The sequence below is a fragment of the Adiantum capillus-veneris genome, chromosome 11, assembly GCF_014529385.1.
Source record: "Adiantum capillus-veneris isolate H3 chromosome 11, ASM1452938v2, whole genome shotgun sequence".
In the NCBI taxonomy this organism is placed as follows: domain Eukaryota; kingdom Viridiplantae; phylum Streptophyta; class Polypodiopsida; order Polypodiales; family Pteridaceae; genus Adiantum; species Adiantum capillus-veneris.
This window is the reverse complement of record NC_140941.1, coordinates 105,818,074-105,841,716: the sequence shown is the minus strand read 5'-3', so window position 1 is coordinate 105,841,716 and position 23,643 is coordinate 105,818,074. Positions and strand designations below refer to the sequence as shown.

Below are 23,643 nucleotides of genomic sequence, written 5' to 3'. Positions count from 1 at the left end.
ATCATTTCATTTCACCCCCCTCTCTCTCTCTCTCTAGAGAGAGCCAGTCCCAAAGACAGATTATAGATTTCTTTTCACTAGATATGGGACAGCCAGAGGAGCAGCCATCACTACAGAGCTCAGCCCACACTCATTCGACCATTACCGGCACTCTCATCGACCGAGCACTCGAGCTACAGAGATCCGAACGGCCATGATTGAAGAGAGGGGCTACACAGCATCAACGAAGACTACAGTAGAGGATTCGAGCCATACTCTCTCGACATCCAGAGTGCAGATGAGGATGGATTCTAGTAGTAGTATCTTTGTTCTAGCTCTTTTGTACCCAAACATGATATTAGATTCACCATTTTGTAACAGACTGGTCTCATAGGTCATTTTGGCCTTTTGAAGACGTTAATATAACATTTCATTTCTCTCTCTCTGCTCATTTCTCTCTCTCTGCGCACGCGATATAGGTTGAAAGGAGTTCCTAATTTTAGTAAAGCCAACAAAAATTAGGCATGCCTCATGATTTTATCACTTGCTTTCCTTGTCATGTAAAAGCTTTCCATTTGCACGCATGCTTCATTGTGACAACATTGTCCATTTCACTTCAGCCTTGTTTTAGCAGCTGTCAAGCTTACAATCTGTTTTCCTTGTACCTGATGTCCCATGTTTTTTACATGCTTCGAAGAAAATTTGTCATAGTACTAAAATTTAATTTCAGGACAAGTGTTGGAACGCATAAAAACAAAATTTTATTATTACTCTTCCACATCTACTTCATGCTCCTCCACTACTATTTCCTTTTGTCATCAACTCCATGTTTTCATTTTACTTTAGTAATCATAAAAGAAATAGGACACAAACACATGCCAAAAATACTCAACAAGGGTTGACAACAAAGTTGGAAGATTCCCTCCATGCCTTCGACATTGTGCATTCTTCTATTGGAAATTGAATTAGTAGTTCAGTACGACTTTCAAAGGTTTAAGGTACCCGCAAGCCTAGAAGGACAAACCAAATTGTCCTCTGGACAATGATACACATTCACTTTCAATGCGGGTAGGTGAGGTCTACGAGGCTAAGGGCTGAATCTGTAAACTCCTCTTTGGAGATAACTTCTCTATGGGCTATTTCCTAACCTTCAAGAGGCACAACCAATGGAAAACCTATTCGATAAAGAAAAAACCTTATACAGTACTTTTGTGTTCATATACGCCTGGATCTTGTAAGCTCTTGAATGCAAGTATGGACTTGTAGCAGTGCAAGGGGTGCAGCTGCAATGCCTCTCAAAAGTCCCTGAAACAATGACAGGATAAAATCACCTTACAATCTCATCATATTCAATGCAACCCAAAAAACGCTTCCCTAATGTCTTGCAAAAGAACATCCTATTCAGAAAGGGCCAAAATTGCACTTTTACTCACAGCTGTGTAGTCTTGTGCATGCATGGTGAAGTTTGACAAATGTGGAACTTGCATATCAGCTTGTTTTGTTTCGTTTCCTTCTTCAACTGGCTCGCTTGACTCCACACTATTGTCAAGTAAAACAATGTGAAAAAGAGGCGTAAGTCTAAGAAAAAGAACCAGACTCCTTCAAAGCATGACAATGTGCCTGGTACCAAGAACTACCATGAAACAGGCCCAAAATACATATTTCTTAAAAAAGAATTTACAGTAGAACAAATGGTACATGCAACTACAGGGAGAATCGGCTCCCACTCAACACAGAAGAAAAGCACATTCCAATTTGATTGAACATGCTAATGTCATAGCTTCCAAGCTTTAACTTTTTGAAAATGATGTGAAATACATCAAGAAAAGTCTAGGAATATCGGCATTTAGCTGACACTGTTCACCTAGCAATGATCTGGAAAGCTACAGACAGATCAAACATTGTAACGGTTGAAATTCAGACAGGTCTTCACTTCAGCTTGGCTTACAGAAGAGTATGAAGAGGATGTCATCACGGCTTGGCACCATCTGAGGATGACAAAAGAAGATACCTTGGGCGCTTATTGCCAGAGCTTTTTAGGATACTTTTCTACCAGTCTCTTCTTTTAAGAAGATCACCTTTTGTTGCAGCCTACCCAAAGAGATTCAGCAATATTGCCTAAAACAAAAGTCTGACTCATTCCAAGACTTGCTCTCCACAACCATAACACTTGCCCCCTTTATAGTACTATGCACACTACTCTACTAACTTTGGGCCAGTAGGTTTCTTCTTTTGCTGCTTGCCCTTCTTCTTGTTACCATTACAAGAATGTTGTCCTATTGCAGTGGCCACTGGCTTGTCTAAAGCGTACGTTGGCATGCATACCAAAGCCTTCCTTGGCATGCCCAATGTGTCTTTGAATGGAGTCAGACTACTGTTTCAAGCAATATCACCGAATCTCTTAGGCCAAGGAGGGCCCCATATGTCTTTGAATGGAGTCGGACTTCTGTTTCAAGCAATATCACCCAATCTCTTAGGCCAAGGAGGGCCCCATATGTCTTTGAATGGAGTCAGACTTCTGTTTCAAGAAACATCACGGAATCTCTAAGGCCGCAACAAAACTGCTCAACCTGTTGCTTGAAGGTGATATTCTTAAAAGAAGAGACTCGTAGAAAAGTATCCAAAAACCTCTGGCAATAATTGCCCAAGGTACCTTCTTTTGTCATCCTCAGATGATACCAAGCTGTGATGACATCCTTGTCATACTCTTTTGTAAGCCAAGCTGAAGTGAAGACGCGTTTGAATTTCAACCATTTTGTAGGTGCTTCCTTGCGCAACAGTAGCGTAGACCACCATGTTTGGGCGTTATCTTTCAGATAGGACGGCTCCCTTCATACCTTGGAGGCCTCTGAGAAACGTCCTTTGAAAAGGAGATATCAAACTGTTGCAAGGGCCTGATGGGTAACCTTGGCATTCCTTCTAGCCAGATCACTATCAAACTTGATAGCTTGCCCTCCCTCCTTGAACTCTTCGGTCTTCTTGCCCCTTTTCTCGAGATGGTCGTACTAAGTCAGACGGTGTAAGGGTCTTCTCTTCTTCCCATGATATCCTCATCAGAACTGTCAGAGACTGCTTGAAGTGCTTTTTAAACTTTTTGTGGGATCTGCTTTTCTTGGTTTTCTAGCTTTTCTTGCTCTTCTTGTTCTTTTTCCACTTCCGGTGCTTCTGGTCCTCCTAGGTGGAGTCAGAGCTCTCTGAACTTGTCACAAGACAAAGACGATGAGGTAGGATCATCCTCAAAGTGAACACGCTTCTTGGATTTTCTTGCTTCCTCGAAAGTAGAGTTCTGACCCAAATAGCCAGGACAATCTGCTGAACGGGTCTTCTTCCGAGGACTCTCGATAGTCTTCATCTTTGCCAACCCTGTGCTCAAGGGCATCATCAAACTCTTCTTGCGAGTACAACTTCTGCTTTTCTGAACTCGGATGTGCTTTCGTTTTCATAGACGACTTGAGAGGTGAAAGGGTGGCATCACACCATCGTAAATGGACCTCATCAAGCAGGTGATACTTCAAGTACTTCACGTACTTCGGGTCCTTGGATTACTTGATCATTCTTCTGGCACAAGTGTCAACCTGCAGTTGACGCCGGTACTCCATCCCGTCAAGACCTCCGTGCAGGAACAGGCCAATCACAAGTTGGTAACGTGACATACCCAAACAAAGGAAATAGCCGAGACGAGGAGGGGTTAAGAGTTAAAACTCTAACCTAGAAGATTTGAACTTAGTGCATCTAGACATTTGTTAGAGATCAACGAGATCTGGATGTGATGGCTATGTGAATGTGACATAAATGTAATTCTAGTGCATCTATGATTCCTATCCAGATGAGATGACTGGATATTGTTGTGAGTGCATCAAACCTTACCCTAAATCAACTTACATATATTGGCCGAGGGGCCTAAAGCCTTATAAAGAAAGTAGCACCCATTGCGTAGAAAGTGGTGGCAAAACCGTAGGGACTGTCTGAAAATTGCGGAAAAATGCTGATGTGGCCGAGCTGTACGGACAGGCCTAGGATTTGCGCTGGCAGTTTTTGGGTGCAGAGCTTTTCAAGCAGCAATTTTTGGGAGTAAGAGCTTTTGAGGGTGCTTGTTTTTTGGGCCCCTTGTATCTTTAAATACAGATCCAGGGCCTTTCTCTACTAGATTAGCTTAGGAGCACCGCGGAGAGAGGACCCTCGGACATTGTACCTTTATGAAGCAATAATAAAGAAATATCAGAAAGGATGCCAATCTTTGGGGCAAGTGCATCTGCAAGCGGAACTCCGCTGCTTCTTGTGGACTCTCTCTCTCTCTCTCTCTCTCTCTCTCTCTCTCTCTCTCTCTCTCTCTCTCTCTCTCTCTCTCTCTCTCTCTCGTTCAAGTTCAGTTTAGTTTAGTTGTTTGCAATTTTCTCAAGCGTGTTGTTGTAGATCTTTGACTTGAGTTGTCCAAGTCTAGTACACCGGTATCAAAGCTTTGACGATTCCTCGTTTACCCCCTCCTCTAGCGACGAGTTCCACGAGGAGCAGTGGTGTTCCTTGAGTTGGGCTTCCATGGATGTTGATGGAACTCTTGGACTTTGAGAGATGCATGCTGTAGATTGTGTGCTTGTTCCCAAGTTCGTTCACTAACATCATAGCCTTTCCAATGCACCAAGTACTGTAACCTGCCACGCGAAACTCGAGAATCTAGGCTTTCTCGACCTCATATTCGTTATGTCCTTGAATCTCAACCGAAGGAGGTGGTTGTAGGGCTCTTCCTGGGATCTTAGATGTGTGACAAGGTTCTAGGACTGAGACATGAAAGACCGGATGGATTTTCATGGATGAGGCCAATCAAAGTCGATATGTGATTGGATTGACTTGACGGATAATTTTAAACGGGCCAAGCCTTCGATAATCAAGCTATTGACAGGGACGAGATGAACGCAGATCACGTCGGAGGAGCCACACTTCATCTCCTTCTTTGTATTTTGGATGTTGTATGCGATAGAGATCTGCACTTTCCTTATACTTGAATTGAGCTTCTTTGATATGAATTGTAAGTTCTTTGTGAATTGCAGATAATTGTTGTGTAAGATGAATACAGCTGGATTCTTGACTTGATAGTGTCTGTGGATATCCTGTTTGGGATGTTGACCATAATTAGCAAAGAATGGAGTGAGACGGGTGGAGGCATGAAAACTGTTATTATAGGAGAATTCTGCTAGCGGTAGGAGCTCGATCCAATTATCCTGGTGATAATTGATAGTACAGCGGAGATACTGTTCCAAAACTTGATTTACTCTCTCTGTTTGTCCATCACTTTGTGGGTGATTGGCCGAGGAGAGGTTGATTTGTACTCCGAGTAGCTTGAATAAGCTTTTCCAAAAGCTACAGATGAATTGTGGGCCTCAATCAGAAACTATGTCATCCGGTAATCCGTGATAACGATAGATATGCTGTAGAAAGAGTTTGGTCGTACCTTCGTTGGTGATGGTTTTAGTGATTGGAATAAAGTGTGTCATTTTTGTAAACCGATCCACGACTACTAAAATGGAGTCAAATCCTTGTGACAAGGGTAGCTCTACAATGAAATCCATGGAGATGGATGACCATGGTTTGGTTGGAATGGGCAAGGGATGGAGTAACCCATGAGGACGATGACAAGGAGCCTTTGATCTATTGCAAGTGTCACAAGTGCCGACATACTCCTTGACAAGCTTCCACATTTGAGGCCACCAAAAGTCATGAGATAGAAGCTCAATTGTCTTATTAACCCCAAAATGCCCTGCTGATAGAAGATCATGCCGTTGTTGAAGTACCTTCAAGCGTGTTGGTCTTGGCGGAATATAGAGATGACCCTTGTAGTAAATTAGTCCATCAATTTCTTGAAAGTCCTCATTAACCTCTTGTCCTTGTAGTTGTTGCAATTTGCGTCTTCACCTTAGAAAGAAAAGTAGAATCTTCAGGAGCTTGGCTCATGGTGGCGTTTAGCTTAAGCTGCTCAGGTTTCAACATCACTCACTCTTGTTGATCAAATGCTGCGTCGCCTTCTCTAGGTGCAAGGTAGGATCTTCTTGATAAGGCATCTGGCTTAGCTTGTTGACGGCCAGGTCTATAAGAGATAAGAAAATCAAACCTTGATAGGATACCACTCCACCTGGCTTGGCGACGATTCAAGACGCGGGATGTCATGAAGTATTCCAAATTCTTGTGATCTGTATAGACAGTGATATTATGAGGAGCTCCTTCAAGTAGGTGACTCCAAGTGTCGAAGGAGTCGATGATCGCTAAGAGCTCTTTGTCATGGATTTCATAATTGATTTCTGCAGCTGAGAACTTGCGGGAATGAAAAGCCACTGGATGTACTCAACCATCTTCTCCTACTTGGGATAGAATAGCGCCAAGGGCAAAATCTGAAGCGTCTGTTTCTAGGATGGAAGGCTTTGTAGGATCTGCGTGAATTAGAATGGGTGCGGTCGTGAAAGCTTGCTTGAGAGTCTGAAATGCTTTCGCGGCCTCTGAGTCCCAGACAAACTTATTATGGCCTGTCAACCTTGTGAGTGCTGTAACCACCTTGGAGTATCCCTGTATAAAGATACGATAAAAATTTGCAAATCCGAAGAAACATTGAAAATCTCTTACCGAGGTGGGTGTCTCCCAATCAAGGATGGTTTGAACCTTCTTCGGATCCATAGAGATTCACTTTTCAAAAATTACATAACCAAGAAATTCCACCTTAGATTGATGAAAAGAACACTTCTCCAACTTTGCATATAACCCTGATGCACGAAGCTTTTCAAGCAATAATCGTACATGGTGCTCATGCTCTTCTTGATCCTTGGAAAATATCAAGATATCATCCAAATATATTACCACAAAATAATTCATATACTCCCGAAAGATATCGTTCATTAAATGTTGAAAAACAGCTGAGGCATTTGTGAGACCAAATGGCATGACAGTATATTCAAAGTGGCCATACCTTGTCCGAAAGGTTGTCTTCCATTCATCACCTTCTTTGATACTGACTAGGTTGTAAGCACCACGAAGATCTATTTTTGTAAATATTATTGCCTTGCCAAGGCGCTCAAGAAGCTCTGGGATCAAGGGAAGGGGATAGCGATTCTTGCCAATATTCTTGCCAAGGCGCTCAAGAAGCTCTGGGATCAAGGGAAGGGGACAGCGATTCTTGACGGTGATCTTGTTTAGGCCCCTATAATCCACGCACATCCGGAGAGTTCCGTTTTTTTTTACAAAGAGTATTGGAGCTCCTGCTCGAGACTTTGAATACATTATGAACCCCTTTGCAAGATTCTCATCAATATTTTTCCGTAATTCTACCAATTCATCTTGAGATAGCTTGTATATTGGGCCAAAAGGGGGTTGGGTTCCCTCCTGAAGCTCTATAGCACAATCATAGGGTCGATGCTCCGGTAAGAGGTCTGCATTCTTCTTCTCAAAAACATCATTGTAATCTTGATATCGACGTGGCAATGCCTCCATGATTTTTGTTATCAACGTGTCGATTGGTGTTGCAAATATCAGGAAAGTTGGATATTTTTTGGCGGCACGCATGCAGACCTTGGCTCCAAGATATATAGGCCTATTATGACTTCCCTTCTTTTGGACTTTTCATGGTTCAATTCTTCGAGCCCTCCAATCGATGTCAGGATTATGTAATTCAAGCCACGGTAGCCCAATAACAATTGGACGCTTGGGCTTTGTATAATATTGAACGCTATTCTTGAAACATGCTCCTGCAATGTTACTTCTATGGGACGAGTTTCATACCTGACATCCCCTGAAGCAAGGGGACGACCATCAATGACTTCTACAGTTGCTGGATTAGACTTCTCCACAAGTGATATGCCTTGTTCTTTTGCAATTCTTTGTCCATGAAGCACGCCGTTGCACCTGAATCTAGTAATACTTCACAATCCATGTGCCTACCCGGCATATGGATCTTGACTGGTAGCATAAAACTTGGAAGTGGAATCAGCGGGAAGAAAGAGACCTTTTTTTGCTTGTCTTTTGTCCAACCGGTCGGTCTCTATTGGGGTTGGACGTCCATGTTTTCCGAACACGTTGAGGCCATTGCACCATGAACCTTCATCCTTCTCTTCCTTGGACACTGTTGAACTATGTGCCCCTGCTCTCCACAATACATACATAAGCCATTAATGCGTCGCCTTTGCTTCTCTTGGGCTGAGAGAGGTCGAAACTGTGCTGAATCAATTTGCATGGGCTCAATGCTTGATTCATGGCCCTGTTGACGTGTGTAGCCATTATGTGTTACTTCTGTTTGGGGTCGCAATGGTGCCCCAAGACGCCTCTCTTGTCTCCTCTCAAATAGTCGATTATCACATTCTATTGCTTGAGAGATGAACTTGCTTAGTGTGTGAACCTTTGGCATAGTCAATAAACGATCTTTTACGTCATCCTTTAATCCCCACCGAAATTGGCTAATGAAATATTCCTCATGCCAAGTCAGATCACAAGTGAGCTGTTGAAATTCGGATGTATAGACGGATGCAGGTCTTGATCCTTGGCGGAGATTTCTAAGTTTGGTTTCAGCAACCCTTGCTCTATCAGTATCCCCAAAGGTTGCAGAGAACTCCCGCACAAAAGCTTCAAAGTCATGAAGAAGAGATTCTTTTTCAAGTAAGGGAGCAAACCAAGAGAGAGTCGTACCCGAGAGGAGGGTCCCAATAAGGCCTACTTGAGAGGCATCATCTGGATAACGCTCTCGTTGCATTCGAATGAAGAGACGCACTTGTTGGAGAATACCTCTAAACTTTGATCTAGTCCCATCAAATTTTTCAGGCATGCTGACCTTCGGCTCCTTCTTATGTTGAATAGCTAGATCTTGCAGCTTGTGCTTGATGTGTGCTTGTCTCTTGAAGCTCTTGAATTTGACGTTGAAGATTTTGCAACGCCGGTCCCAAGATTAGGGGTTGCCCTGCTTGAAGTTGAGCGTTACTCTCACGAAGTTCTTATAACTGAGCTTGGATGCTTTGCAATGCGTTGATGACACCTTCCATCGTCGGCTCGGCTCCATGATGGCTTGAGAAGATTAAGAGATGGTAGTCTTGCCAAACTGTTATGAGTGCGTATAGAGCTAGAAGAGAGCAAGAGGTGGAGGATCCGATCCCTTTTCCAGCATCGCACATGGATTCTCGTAGTGAATCCGTGTGAAGAGAGAGTTGTTCCTCCAACTACCCTACTTCATGAAGATGAAGTCGGCCCCGACCCTAATGAGGGATCAATAGATACCAATGGATTCTCGCAGTGAATCCGATGAAGAAAGAGCTGTTCCACCAACTACCCAACTTCGTGAAGATGAAGTCAACCCAACCCTAACGGGGGATCAACAAATACAAACAGAACTTCCGACGGGAGGAAAGCGCATGTTACAAGCTTGGACACTCCAAGCAAGAAATCAATAGCAACACATAAACAAAATCTGCAAATAACTAAGCTTGGCACGGAACGGCGGAGTCCCATCCGAGAATGCACTGGCGACTGGCGTCCCTTATGGTATTTCTTTATTATTGATTTGCAAAGGTACAACTCCCGCTGGTCCAGTTCTCTCTGAGGCTTTGCGTCGAGATGCTCTCTAGAGACTGGCCCTTGGGCACTTACAAGGTATGCCCAAAAGCAGAGCCCTAAAAGCACTTGATTCAAAAGCTCTCACTCCCAAAAACAACTGCTCCCAAAACTGGCAGAAAAACCCAATGCAAAACGCATAAATTTGTACAACATGGTATGCGGAAATCAGCTTCAACCTTCACGCTTTTGTCAGTTTAGGCTTTAAGCCCCTCGACCGGTGCTCCGCAAGTTCTTCAAATTAGTAGGGGTTAGGTTGTTAAACGCTAACCCCTTAGGCCTCTCGGCCACATCTTTTGGGTTCAAATCTTCTGGTTTTTAAACTCTTAACCCCTTGTCCTCTTAGCCATTTCCTCACGCTGGGTACACCACGTCACCAACTTGTGACACTCCCCCCTTCTGAGAGAATTACAATTGCCCTCGATTACGCTTGCAAAATAGCTAAAGGACATAACTTTCTTCAATAGACACTGACTCTATATACCCATGCACTAGACTCCACAAATCCAGCACTTCTACAAAGACATCAATCACTGATCAATTACATTTCTGTCGAGGGTCTTAGATACAAATCATGATCATTGTAACCCATTTAGCAATCACATGCAGACCACGCTGATCTTTTCACGGATGACTTGTTCTATTGAATCTCATTGTTTACTATCATATTCATATCCTTTTTTTTCACATTCAAGCAAACCATGCCTCTGACCATCTCCACAAGACAGTTTATTTACAGGCATACAATTCACAAAATCACACACTGAGTTCACATTGAACATTGTGTTTTAAACATTCAATCTAGCCAGCTCATCTAGTTCATGCACCTAGACCTTTGTATGGCTGTCTCATCCTTCCAGAACTCGATGCGCCCAAATCACTGTGTAGCCATCTCATCCTTTCGGAACTCTTGCTGCACTCACAACAGTATCTAGTAATCTCATCAAGGTAGAGATCTTGATGCACTAGAATTTCATTCACTTAGGCATCACATCTAGATCTCACCGATCTCTAACAGATGTCAAGATGCACTAAGTTCAAAGCACATTCATTCTTCATCCACTGAGCCATCACATCCAGATTTCATCGATCTTTAACAAATGTCTAGATGCACTAACTTCCAATCATTCATCAAACAAAATGCTGCAGACATTTCATCTTTCTTTACATGTCTCTAACAACACACACATGAAAGAGCACATGTTTTTAGTTCAGTCAAGGAAATGTCCAATTTAGTGCACACAGTTCATAAAGTCATTCCGCAAAATAATGTCAGCTCGTTAGTACCCTAAAATCTCAAAGAGAGATTAGTGACTTTATTCATGTCACGTGACACATCCAACCCTATGTGTCCGTGGACAAGCTACAGCATGACCAGGGTTCAGTTCAGTCAAGTCAGTCTAGAATAGGAAGTGATCTGGCACTTTTGTGAGTCTGTTCACAGACCGTGCATGTCCAGGCCCTTAGATTAGATGCATATCCTCTGGTTGCACACATCATGACCATCAAATTTCCATCAGAACTCATCAAGAGCATTTTTACAGTGCATAGACCTATTTTTCCTATTTTTGACATTTTTCACTTATTATTTTTAAGTGACTTTTGTTGGGAACTAGGAAGGGCAATTTTGATAGCCAAGTATATAAGAAAACCTAGCGCTAGCACTTTTTGGCAGAAAAGGCAACAAGAACCCGGTGTTCATCAGGCAACTTCTCAGCAAGACTCCCCCCCCCCGGCGACAACTCTAGCGTTTTCACTCACTAGAAGGCCTAGCGTTTTTCATCAGATCAGCCAGCGTTTTTGCACTTGCAGATTCCCGGCGCCAATAGACAGCAGATCAGCCCTATCGTTAGCAAATTCCCCAGAGACAGCAGATTCCGAGGGTTAGCAGATTTCCACCCATGAAGCAGAATTCAGCCTAGCGTTTTTTGTTTGCAGATCAGCCCCAACGTTTGCAATTCCATCGCGACAAATTCAACCCTAGACTCCGCGAAGTTTGTAGTTTCAGCCCGGAAAACGCAGATTTCAGCATCTGCATTTTCAGCGCATCATCGCCATCGACATAGTCATCGACATAGAGTCAGAATTCAGCAGATAAAGATTTGCAGATTTCAGCCATTAGCATTCTCACATTTCAGCCTGTCTCGTCGTCGTCCTCATCGTCGTTGACATCGTCGGCAAATCCAAGCATTGTAGAGATTTGTGCAATCATAAGTAGACCGCTCTTTGCCATAGAGAGTGGGGCCTTCGGAGGGTTTGACAACGTTCTGGTGTCGTGTTCTTCTCTCTCTATCTCTCAGTCTCATGCACCTTCATTCACAGTGTTCACCACTTTGTTTGTGTCCAATGCAGTCTCTCACTAAAGGAACGGAAGGGTCTCCCTTCTGTAAGTAAAAGGAACCCTTGAGCACAGTTCGGAGCACTCATCTTGAGCAAAGTTCAACATTCACTTCCGCTGCACCTAGCAATTCAATCTAGGAAATCTGTGACAAGGGAGTGGAGTGACTCCCCTATTGTGCAGTCCACACCACACCAGATCCAACCTTGCTGATTCATCGCTAACTTTTGGCATAGACATTGCTAATAGCCCAAAAGCTTCAAGGTACAGCTCTCTCTGAAGAGAATTTGCGAGGTTCTCTTCCTCCATCCACTTTGCATCGAGGGCCAAAAAGTGCCCTTGACCAAATTATTCGGTGGACCTAGCTTACCTTTTTGTTCTTTTCTTGTGCCCATTGACCTGTTGGTAGCCCCTGTCCATGGCACCTCAATCTCGATGTGTGGAATTCTTTGATCTTCCAGCTGATTCCCTTTCCTTTCTTTCCTTGTGCCCTGGGACCTGTGGGTAGCCTCACTGTCCATTGACACGTCAGTCTCAATCGTCGAAACCCTGAGACGCACTATCATTTAATTTCTGTTCTTCTCTGGAATCCTCTAATGAACTTGCATCTGGTTCCCTTAATTCGTCAGAACCCTCGGACGCGCTACCATCTAATTCTCTAATTGCTCCAAAATCCTATGATGAGCTTTCATCTAGTTCCTCTCATTCATTCTCTTCACTAGAAGACTCTTGCCCTGGTGAGGTGGATACTATCCTGTCCATAGGATAAGTCAATGAGCCGGCATGCATTCCAAATCCTTGCTTAGCATGTTCCACAAGTCTCTGGAAAGAGTGTGACTTCTGGTTTAAACAATACTCTCGAATCTCTTTCGGCAAACCACAACAAAACCGCTCAATCTTGTCCCTCAAAGTAATTTTCGAAACGAAGACATTGGCAAATAAGTATCCCAAAACCTCTGGCAAGAGTCATCCAAGTCATCCAATGCATCTTTCTTAGTCATTCTACAGTGATGCCAAGCCATGATGACATCTCTTTCATATTCGTCTGATATCCAAGTTGACGTGAAAATTTTCTTGAATTTTACCCACGCGGCAAGTGCTTCTCTACGTAACAATCGAGTAGACCATCACGTCTGTACAGTTCCTTTCAAGTAATATGCAGCCCTTTGCACCTTGGAGTGTTCCATGAACCAACCTCCAAAGAAGGCGACGTCAAATTACTGTATAAACTCAAGGGCTCGATGGATGTCCTAGTAGCCTGAAAACATCTCAAACCTGATGGCCTAACCCCCTTCCTTGAACTCCTTGATCTTCTTACTAATCTGCTCATAGTCAAAGAGGACGAGCTCTCCTCCTTTGAACTGCTAGATGTCCTTCCATGCCTTCTAGGCTTTTTCAAAAATCTACTTTTCTTGCTTTTTCTCTGTTTCTTCCACCTTTCCTGATCCTCACTAGAGCTATAAGATGACAAACTGTCGGAACTCTCTCGTTCAAAAGAAAAATCTGAGTCATCCTAGAAACGAGCATGCTTCTTGGATCTGCTTGCCACCTTGAAACTCGACTTCCAGCCCAAATAATCAGGGAAATCCACCGATTTTCTCTTCTTTTGAGAGTGCTTCAAACCTTTCATTATCTGGTTCCTCTTCTTGTCAAGAGCTCTGTCCAGCTCTGCGAGTACAGTTTCCACTTTTCTACACTCGTTTGTCCTTTCAGCTTTCTTCCTGACCTGAGAGGATGTCACAAAACGATGACGTGGCATGTTCACCCGGGAAATTGAATATCCCAACTTATGGGGTCCCGCCCGATGGGACCCAAAGGACAATAAGACTTAAAAAATAAAGATTTTGCGTGGGGACTATTGACCTCTCGGTGGCGAGGCAAAGAAGTTGAAATCCAGCCCGGGAATTGAAGAGAATTGGGCATTGCCAAATTGGAGTCCAAACGTCAACTGCAAGTTGACACGCGTGTGAAATGATTGATGAAGTACTTCAGATGCCCGAGATTTGAGACACACCTAAACAATTATCCGACTCATAAGATTCACTCTTGATAACGAGAGGCCATTGATTCTCCTCTCGGGTCGGGAGGAAAGCTGAAAGGACAGATGAGTGTAGAAAAGCGGAAGCTACACTCGCAGAAAGAGCCGGATAGAGCTCTGGACCAAAAGACAAAGCCAGAGACTTCTATAGCAGTTGAAGAGCGTGGAAGAAACGGAAAGACGAAAGCAGAGCTCGTACCAGACTGTGTGGGGACCGATCCTGATCAGATGGATGAAAGTACTGAACTTTGCAGGGCATGGGGCAAAGTGCGAGACCAAGAAGCCCTTATTTTCTTTGATGGAGGAGCCAAGGCCAACTTTATTTCAACTGAATTGGCAGCTCGACTTGGAATTACGCCCGAAGAAATGGGGCCACAGGCCAAGGCTGTTCTAGCCGCACCCGGACGGGATGTGCCATTACACCTGTCATTTGCAAACTACGTTTGCATTCTCAAGGGTATTTAGGGCACAAGGACTTTTACATCATGCCTTTGGAAGGGTGTGACGTCCTCCTAGGACGTCCCTTGGTTCCACAAGAACAATGCCGTGATCGATTATAGGGCAAGGAAGGTCATCTTGAAGAATGAGAAGGGAAAAGAGATTGTACTTGATGTAAGCTAAGAGGCGAGTCCCTCCCACTTGATGAAATCAAGTCTTTCATCTTCTTGAAAGAATTGAACGATGATCAAAGGTCAAATATGTCTGACCTCGAAAAGGAACGACAAGAATTTTTGCAAGCTCAAGCTCATTGTTTCCTTCAAGGCTTACCAAGAGAGTTACCTCCTGTACGTCTGAAAGATCATACGATTGATTTGATTCCAGGCAGCACACCACCGAACCGGCCACCCTATCGAGTTTCGCCGAGACCTTCAATTTGTACAGCAGTTTGACCTCACCTTCTCTGGAGGATGGTTCACGAAACACTCCAAGATGCGAAGGGCGGCATCTTACTTGCAAGGAATTGCACAGACATGGTGGTCTAATCTGTTGTTACGTAGAGAAGCACCTGTGTAAGAAAATTTTCACGTCAACTCGGATATCAAATGAATATGAAAGAGATGTCATCACGGATTGGCATCACTTGAAAATGACTGAGAAAGATACATTGGATGACTACTGCTAGAGGTGTTGGGGATACTTATTTGCCAGTGTCTTTGTTTCAAAAGATTATTTGAGAGACCAGAATAGAGCGGTTCTTGCTCCATTCGAAGAATTATGGGACATGTTAAGCAAGGATTGGGGATGCATGCCGGCTCATGGACAAGACAGTATCCATCTCATTAGCGCAAGAGTCTTCCAATTAAGAGAACAAATCGAAGAAGCCAGTTAACAGATCATCATCGGGTTCCGGAGCAGTTCGAGAATCAGATGGTAGTGCATCCGAGTGTTCTGAAGCACTAAGGGAACCTGATGCAAGATCCTCAAAGGATTTCAGAAAAGAAAGAGGAAAACTATGAAAGAGCTTTGTCTCACTCAGCCCAACACACTACCTTATTGTCGCCAGTGCTGTTGGTTTTGAAGAAAGATGGATCTTGGAGAATGTGCATTGATTATAGAGCTCTCAATAAAATCACCATCAAGAACAGATTCCCTATCCCAAGAATCGATGATATACTCGACAAACTTCAAGGGTTTACTTGCTTTAGCATAATCGATCTGAAGAGTGGATATCATCATTGTCCGAATTGCTCTTGGAGATGTCTACAAGACAGTTTTCAGGACTAATTTCGTTTTGTATGAATATTTGGTGATGCCATTTGGCCTTACGGATGTTCCGGCTACATTCAACCGTATGATAGATAGGATTTTCAGAGAGTACCGATCATTTGTGGGCATTTTCTTTGATGACGACATCGTCTTCTCCAAGAGTGAGATAGAGCACAGACACCATCGGTTACAAGTTTCCAAGCGCACGGCAACATAAACTCGTTGTAAATGCTAAAAAGTGCGAGTTTTTCTTGCGAGAGAGACACTTTTTGGGACACATCGTCTCAGCAGAAGGTGTAAAGATGGACTCGGTCAAAGTTGAGTGTAACAAACTTGGACACCCCTAGTCTAGATTCTGTTGCGACACAAGAGAGAATCACTTTAAATACTTCACAACTTTAGAATCACGGTTCAATTTGGTCGACACGGCCCGGTGTAGTTCCATGCCCAGAGAGATTGGCCCCAAAGACTGACGCCCTTTCGGTATTCCTTTTATAATAATCTTTGAGCAAAGCACAACTCCCGTAGGGTCCTCGCTCTCAGACTCTGCGTCCAGATGCCCTGAGAAATGAGGCCCTTAGGGCTCTTTTATTCTTACAAGGGATGCCCCAAAAGCAGAGCCCCAAAAGCTTCCAACTCAAAAGCAGTTAAACTCAAAAATCTTTCCAAAAAGCAAGTAGCACAAATTACGGAAATATGTATTGCTACCATGTCACCCTGTCAACGCATTATGCAGAAATCCATATTGTTGTCGTACAGTCTGCCACCTCATCATCTGTCGGCATAATTTGTGGACAATCCGTACTATCTGTCCATGTCAACACATTTGCATGCCACGTCAGCACGTGTGTTTGTTCGGGTGGCTCTGCCACGTCACCAGTTTGTGACATTGAGACCATTCGTGATTGGCCCAATTTGAAGAATGTTCATGAAGTTCAAAGCTTTCTGGGCTTGTGCTCCTATCGGCAGTTCATTCGAAAATTTGTAGAGATAGCTTCTCCTTTGCATGTGCTCACTCAAAAAGGGGTTCCCTTTACTTGGGGACCGTTAGAGATTGCAGCCTTTAAAACTCTCAAGAAAAAGTTGACAATCAAACCAGTATTGGCCTCGATGACGAAAACTTTTATGCGAACAAGAAGAATTTTTACAAAGCTAACCAATATGACTTTCTCGAAGATAAAAGCAAGAAAGTCCGAGAGTTTAAGGAAGGTGGCCACTCGATCAAGTTTGATACTTTTTCAGGATACTCACATGCTTCGAAGGCTTTCTTTTATACAGCAGTTTGACATCGCTTTCGCAGGAGGACGCTATTCAGAGCACTCCAAGAATCGGAGAGCTGCCTCTTACTTTAAGGGGAATGCTCGTACTTGGTGGTCCACGCTTCTTTTAAACAAGACTGGGCCAGTTAAATGGCTGAAATTTAAAAAGCTTTTTATTTCTTCTTGGTTGACGCAAGAATATGAACGAGATATACGAGCTGCTTGGAACCATCTTCGAATGACCAAGAAAGATACAATCAATGCTTACTATGAAAGATTCTGGAGCTCTTTTCTACCCGCCTCTTCATTCAAGAAGATCTCATTCAAAGAATAGATTGAGCAGTTTACCTTGGGTCTACCTACAGAGATCCGAGATCACCGCTTGGAACAGAAGTCAGCTTCTATTCAGGAGTTGATGAGTCATGCGAAGCGGGGCTTTGCCATTCACTCTGGCAGTCTGACCTACCCCACATCGAGCTGAACAGACTTCTGGGAATGAAAGTAGAAAGAAAAAGAGCAACCCAGAGAAAAAGGATGCACGACCCAAGCTTACTCCTGAGGAGAGAGCTCGCTTCATCAGAGAGGGGAAGTGCTTTGGATGCAGGGAAATGGACATATCTCCGCGAAGTGCCCTAAAAAGGCACAGAAAGAACAGAATGATAAAGACGATGATAGGCCTGAGAGTTCAAGAGCAACTGAGGAACGTGGTAGAAAAGGCAGATAGAAAAGCACAACTGGTACCACATGGCGTGGGACCTGCACCGAATCTAATGAATGAAAGTACAAACTTTGCAGAATCAGGAAGCTCTTTTGAAGGAGCCAAGGCCAACTTCTTTTCACTTGGAATTGGCGGCTCGATTTGGAATTACGCCCGACAGACTGACGCCACAGGCGGAGGTAGTTCGACTGGCACCCGGATGGGATGTTTCCATTACACCGAGCATTGGCAAACTTCGTTTGAAATGACAGGGGTGTTCAGGGCACACGAGTGACGTTCTACTCAGGATCCCTTGGTACCACAAGAACTATGCGGTGGTTGACTACCGGGCCGAGAAAGCGACTTTGATAAATGAAGGGCTTAGAGATTGTACTCGATGAACTTCATATTCTTACTCATTCTTTTGGGAGAGAACTGAACGATGGATAAAGGTTGAATATGTTTTGACATGATCAAAAGAACGCCAAGATTTTTCTCCACACTCATGCCGATTGCTTTTCAGAGGGCCTGAAGATCAAACCATTGATCTGATACCTGGAAGCACGCCACCGAACCGGCCACCTTACCGTGTGAGCCGAGTACAGAATGAAAAGATTATGAACCCAGTGAAAGACCTCTTGGAAAAGGGTCTTGTCCAGCATAGTACTTCACCGTATTGCTCTCCACGTAGTTGGATTTGAAAAAAGACGGATCTTGGAGAATGTGTATCGATTATGGCGCTCTCAACGAAATCACCATCAAGAACACATTTCCGATTCCTAGGATCGATGATATACTCGACAGGTTACAGGGATCCTCGTGCTTTAGCAGGATTGACTTGAAGAGTGGATATCATCAGATCCAAATCGCGCCGGGAGACGTCTACAAGACAGCCTTTCGGACGACTTTTGGGTTATTTGAGTTTTTGGTGATGCCTTTTGGCTTACCCAATGCTCTTGCGACATTTAACCGGATGATGGATAGGATTTTTCGAGAGTACAGGCTATTCATTGGCACTTTCTTTCATGATATCATTGTTTTCTCCAAGGATGAGGCAGAACACAGAGATCATCTACTTTAAGTCTTTCACGCATTACGAGATCACAAGTTAGTGATTAATGCAAAGAAAAGTGAATTTTTCCTACCAGATATACACTTTTTGGGACACGTTGTCTCAGCAGGGACACGTTGTCTTAGCTGGAGTGCAACTGGACCCGGCCAAGATAGAGACTATCCGTGATTGGCCCGATTTGAAGAATGTCCATGAAGTTAGAAGCTTCCTGGGACTGTGTTCGTACTACAGGCGGTTCATACGAAAGTTTGCAGAGGTTGCTTCCCCTTTGCATATCTTGACACAGAAAGGAGTCCCTTTCTCGTGGGGGTCCACAAAGGTGACTGCCTTTCGGACCTTGAAAGAGAAATTGACTACGGGACCAGATTTGACTTTGCCTGCAGAAGTCATTTGAAGTATTTTGTGATGCTTATGGTCGTAGTCTGGGTGCGGTCTTGATGCAAGAAGGCCATGTCATTGCTTACGAGAGCCGATTGTTCTCTAGGCCGGAGATGACAGCACAGATTTATGAGAAAGAGCTTTTAGTGGTTATCCATGCTCTTACTCAGTGGCGGCATTACCTACTCGGAGCGGATTTTCCTGTCTTTACAGACCATCAGAGTTTGCGCTACCTTTTGCCACAGAAGCAGCTTTTGGAAAAGCAGATGCGGTGGGCGAACATCTTGTCACAGTTTCACTTCCAGATTGTCCACGTGCAGAGACAGAAGAATGTGGTGACAGATGCTTTGTCTCGGAAGCCGTTGGTTCTGGCTACATCATAGGAGCTTCGAGGATATGGTCGACCAGTATGCCACAGTTACAGATTTTGCAGATATTTTCACACGAATACGAGATGGGGAGACAGCTGGATACTCCCTTCGGGAAGGCTACTTGATCAGAAAGACTATGTTGTGCGTTACACAGCCGTTGCGAGAAAAGGTTATGACTAAATGCCATTGTCCACCTTTTACGGGTCACCGCGGCATTGCTACCACCATGAAGGGGTAGAGAGATACTTCTTTTGGTCGAGACTCAAAAAGGATGTGGAAGAGTTTGTGCGCAGTATGACAGAAGGTCAAGTTTGACAGGCATAAGGCACAGGAATTGTTACAGCCTTTACCCATACCCACCCGCCCCTGGGAAAATATTGAAATGGATTTCATTTTTGATCTCCCGAGAACACAGAATGATCACGATGATTTTCCGATTACATGGCACGTCTGAGACGATTCTCTCAGACAGAGACCCCAGATTTATGAGTTTGTTTTGGAAGGCAATTTGGGAGAATATTGGCATGCGCTTGCAGTTCTCGTCATCGTTCCACTTGCAAACTGACGGGCAATCTGAGATTGCCAATTCAGTGGTTTTAGATTTATTTAAGTCTTGTATCTCGGATCAGAAGACTCAATGGGAAAAGAACTTACCTTTGGTGGAATTTGCCTACAATAACAAGATACACTCTTCGACGAGAAAGACGCCATTTGAGATTGTTGAAAGTGTTGCGAAGGTTCCATCCTTCTCGAGCACGAAAGATTAGATATTGAAGCGGATGAATATTCGCGAGATTTGAATACGGATTTTGCCAAGGTTCACGAGACTTTGCAGAAGTCTCAAGAACGAGAGAAAAAGGCAGCGGATCGCCATCGTCGCGACTTCAAACTGAAGGAGGATGATTGGGTGCTCTTACGTTTTGAGAAGGCACGCCTAAGAAAGAAAAAGGGAAAGGAGAGGCTTTTTCCAAAGCTTAGTATGCGATACTACGGACCTTTCCAGATTATTGAAAAGATAAATGATGTCTCCTTCCAAGTTCCGATTGAAACTGCCAGATACTTGAAGGATTCACAATGCATTGCATGTGAGTCTCTTGAAACCTGTTAAGGGTGATGTGTCTGATGATGGGGAGCCTGATGAGCAACCCGCAGTGGAAGAAAACGAGGAGTGTCACAAAGTGATCACGTGGCTACGTGGCTACGGACAGCAGAAACCCTAATTTCTGCCAAAACCCTAAAATTCTTGCAAACCCTAATTTTTGCCAAAAACCCTAATTTCCGGAAATCGCGGAGGCTATTAAAAAAATTAAATTAAATTTTTTTAAAAAAATGAAAATAATGAGCGACGCAAATTTTGCTTTTTCTCTACAATATGAGAAAGACAGAGAGAATGCTTTTGCTTTCAAGTTTTGACTCTCTGTGAGAGAGAGAGAGAGAGAGCAATTGCTTTTGATTTGAAGCTTTTGGGGCTCTGCTTTTGAGCATCCCTTGTAACCTTTAAATTAGTGGTGAGGGCCTCACTTCTCAGAGCATCTGGACGCAGAGTCTGAGAGTGAAACCCTAGCCACTCTCTTGTACTTTGATTTGATTAATATAAAACGAAATACCGAAAGGGGTGCCAGTCTTTGGGGCCAATATCTCTAGGCACGGAACTCCGCCGGGCCAGTGTACATCTATTGTGATCTGTGACTTGTTTTGAAGTGGTTATTTGGTGCTGTCGCAGTTGATTCTTGACTTGGAGTGTCCAAGTCTGTTACAGTGGTATCAGAGCACGGCCGATTTCTCTTCTACAGGAAATCCGATCCCCGAAAAAAAAATTTCCGCGGCACCTATGGCTTTAGGCAATGATCAATCGACTCCCTCTGCATCTGGAGATGCGGGTTGGGATCAAAACGAAGATTCAGACAGAATATGGCCCGGCTCGGCCTACTCATGCGGAGCAAAGAGAGATGGAGCGTCGTCAATTGATTGGCGATGCAACAAAGATGATGCTCAATTTTGCCAAGGACCCGAAAATGGTAAAATATATAAACCAGATCTCTTTGCAAGAGGTACAGATGGAGTGGCAAAGAACCACAACACCACTCCCGAAACCCGCTCTCAAGAAACCTTCTGCCGCCAAGAAATATACGGAGAAGGAACTGGAGAACGTGGTTGATGCACGGATTGCTCAGCTTTTTGACGCGCAAAAGAAAGCCAAAAAGCACCGCAAAAAAGCAGAAGAAAAGCGCTGACTGCCGGGATATTTGGGTCGTCAATCGACTTTTGACAAGGCAAAGAAACAGAAGAAGCGTGTTCGATTTGAAGGAGTACCCAGTTCTTCTTCTTCTTCTTCTTTTGACAGTTCTTCTAGCTCTTCAAATTTGAGCGAAGAAGACAGAAAAGGTAAAAAGAGAAGCAAGAAACAAAGCTTTCGGAAGGGCAAGAAAAAGGCAAAGAAGGCTATATCTCGCCCAGAGACTGACAGGTCTACTGAGGACTCGTCTACAGACAGCTCAGATTCCGATAACGGAAACTTTTATGCGAACAAGAAGAATTTTTACAAAGCTAACCAGTATGACTTTCTCGAAGATAAAAGCAAGAAAGTCCGAGAGTTTAAGGAAGGTGGCCACTCGATCAAGTTTGATACTTTTTCAGGATACTCACATGCTTCGAAGGCTTTGTCTTTTATACAACAGTTTGACATCGCTTTCGCAGGAGGACGCTATTCAGAGCACTCCAAGAATCGGAGAGTTGCCTCTTACTGTAAGGGGAATGCTCGTACTTGGTGGTCCACGCTTCTTTTAAACAAGACTGCGCCAGTTAAATGGCTGAAATTTAAAAAGCTTTTTATTTCTTCTTGGTTGACGCAAGAATATGAACGAGATATACGAGCTGCTTGGAACCATCTTCGAATGACCAAGAAAGATACAATCAATGCTTACTGTGAAAGATTCTGAAGCTCTTTTCTACCCGCCTCTTCATTCAAGAAGATCTCGTTCAAAGAACAGATAGAGCGGTTTACCTTGGGTCTACCTACAGAGATCCAAGATCACTGCTTGGAATAGAAGTTAGCTTCTATTTAGGAGTTGATCAGTCATGCGAAGCGGGGCTTTGCCATTCACTCTGGCAGTTTGATCTACCCCACAGATAAGGCCATGACACAACGAGCCGAACAGACTTCTGGGAATGAAAGTAGAAAGAAATAAGAGCAACCCAGAGAAAAAGGATGCACGACCCTAGCTTACTCTTGAGGAGAGAGCTCGCTTCATCAAAGAGGAGAAGTGCTTTGGATGCGGGGAACATGGACATATCTCCGCGAAGTGTCCTAAAAAGGCACAGAAAGAACAAAATGATAAAGACGATGACAGGCCTGAGAGTTCGAGAGCAGCTGAGGAACGTGGCAGAAAAGGCAGATAGAAAAGCAGAACTGGTACCACATGGCGTGGGACTTGCACCGAATCAAATGAATGAAGGTACAAACTTTGCCGCTTTTGGGGGCAAAGTGAAGGATCGGGAAGCTCTTTTAAAGGAGCAAGGGCCAAATTCTTTTCACTTGGAATTGGCGGCTCGATTTGGAATTACGTCCGACAGACTCACACCACAGACGGAGGTAGTTCGACTGGCACCCGGATGGGATGTTGCCATTACACCGAGCATTGCAAACTTCGTTTGCAATGACAGGGGTGTTCAGGGCACGCGAGTGACGTTCTACTTAGGATCCCTTGGTACCACAAGAACTACGGCGTGGTTGACTACCGGGCCGAGAAAGCGACTTTGATAAATGAAGGGCTTAGAGATTGTATGTAACCGGCCTGTTAACTTCAAAAAGGACGGTAGACTTTACTTCAAACCTTGATTTAGCTTTCACCCATTATTAGTCGTCTATTCTACCTGTGCTATAATGACACAAGAAAGGGGAATGGGATATAGATGCTAGAATGCATCTGTATGCGAGTCAGACACCAGATTGGCCCCTAAATAGGCACCCCTTTCGGTATTTCTTTATTCTTTAAAAGAGGGAATAAAAGCTGTGGTTCCCTACAAGCTGCCCCGCACAACCTTGGCTGAATTTCAACTATTCTGGCCCGATTTCGGCAACATAACTGTACTAGAACCCTTCACAGTCAGTATTCCCACGCATTGGATGACTTTCCCGACGCATACGAACACTTTGCAAAACCTGGCGAGACTCTGCAGCACGCTGAATTCTCTATTTTCTGCCCCGAAAATGCGCCAAATCACCTGTGCA

General features: G+C 43.9%; 1 protein-coding gene across 1 annotated transcript in view; it reads right to left on the bottom strand.

Moving 5' to 3' along the window:
• Positions 1-877: 877 nt before the first annotated feature.
• Positions 878-23,643, bottom strand: part of LOC147447783 (uncharacterized) — a 34,049-nt gene continuing 11,283 nt past the window's right edge. The window contains exons 2-3 of the mRNA XM_086524403.1: positions 1,413-1,518; positions 878-1,284 (exon numbers count right to left, since the gene is read on the bottom strand). Of these exons, the coding sequence (XP_086380529.1) occupies positions 1,195-1,284; positions 1,413-1,518 (196 nt within the window). The 3' untranslated portion in view covers positions 878-1,194. The remainder of the gene's footprint in view (positions 1,285-1,412; positions 1,519-23,643) is intronic.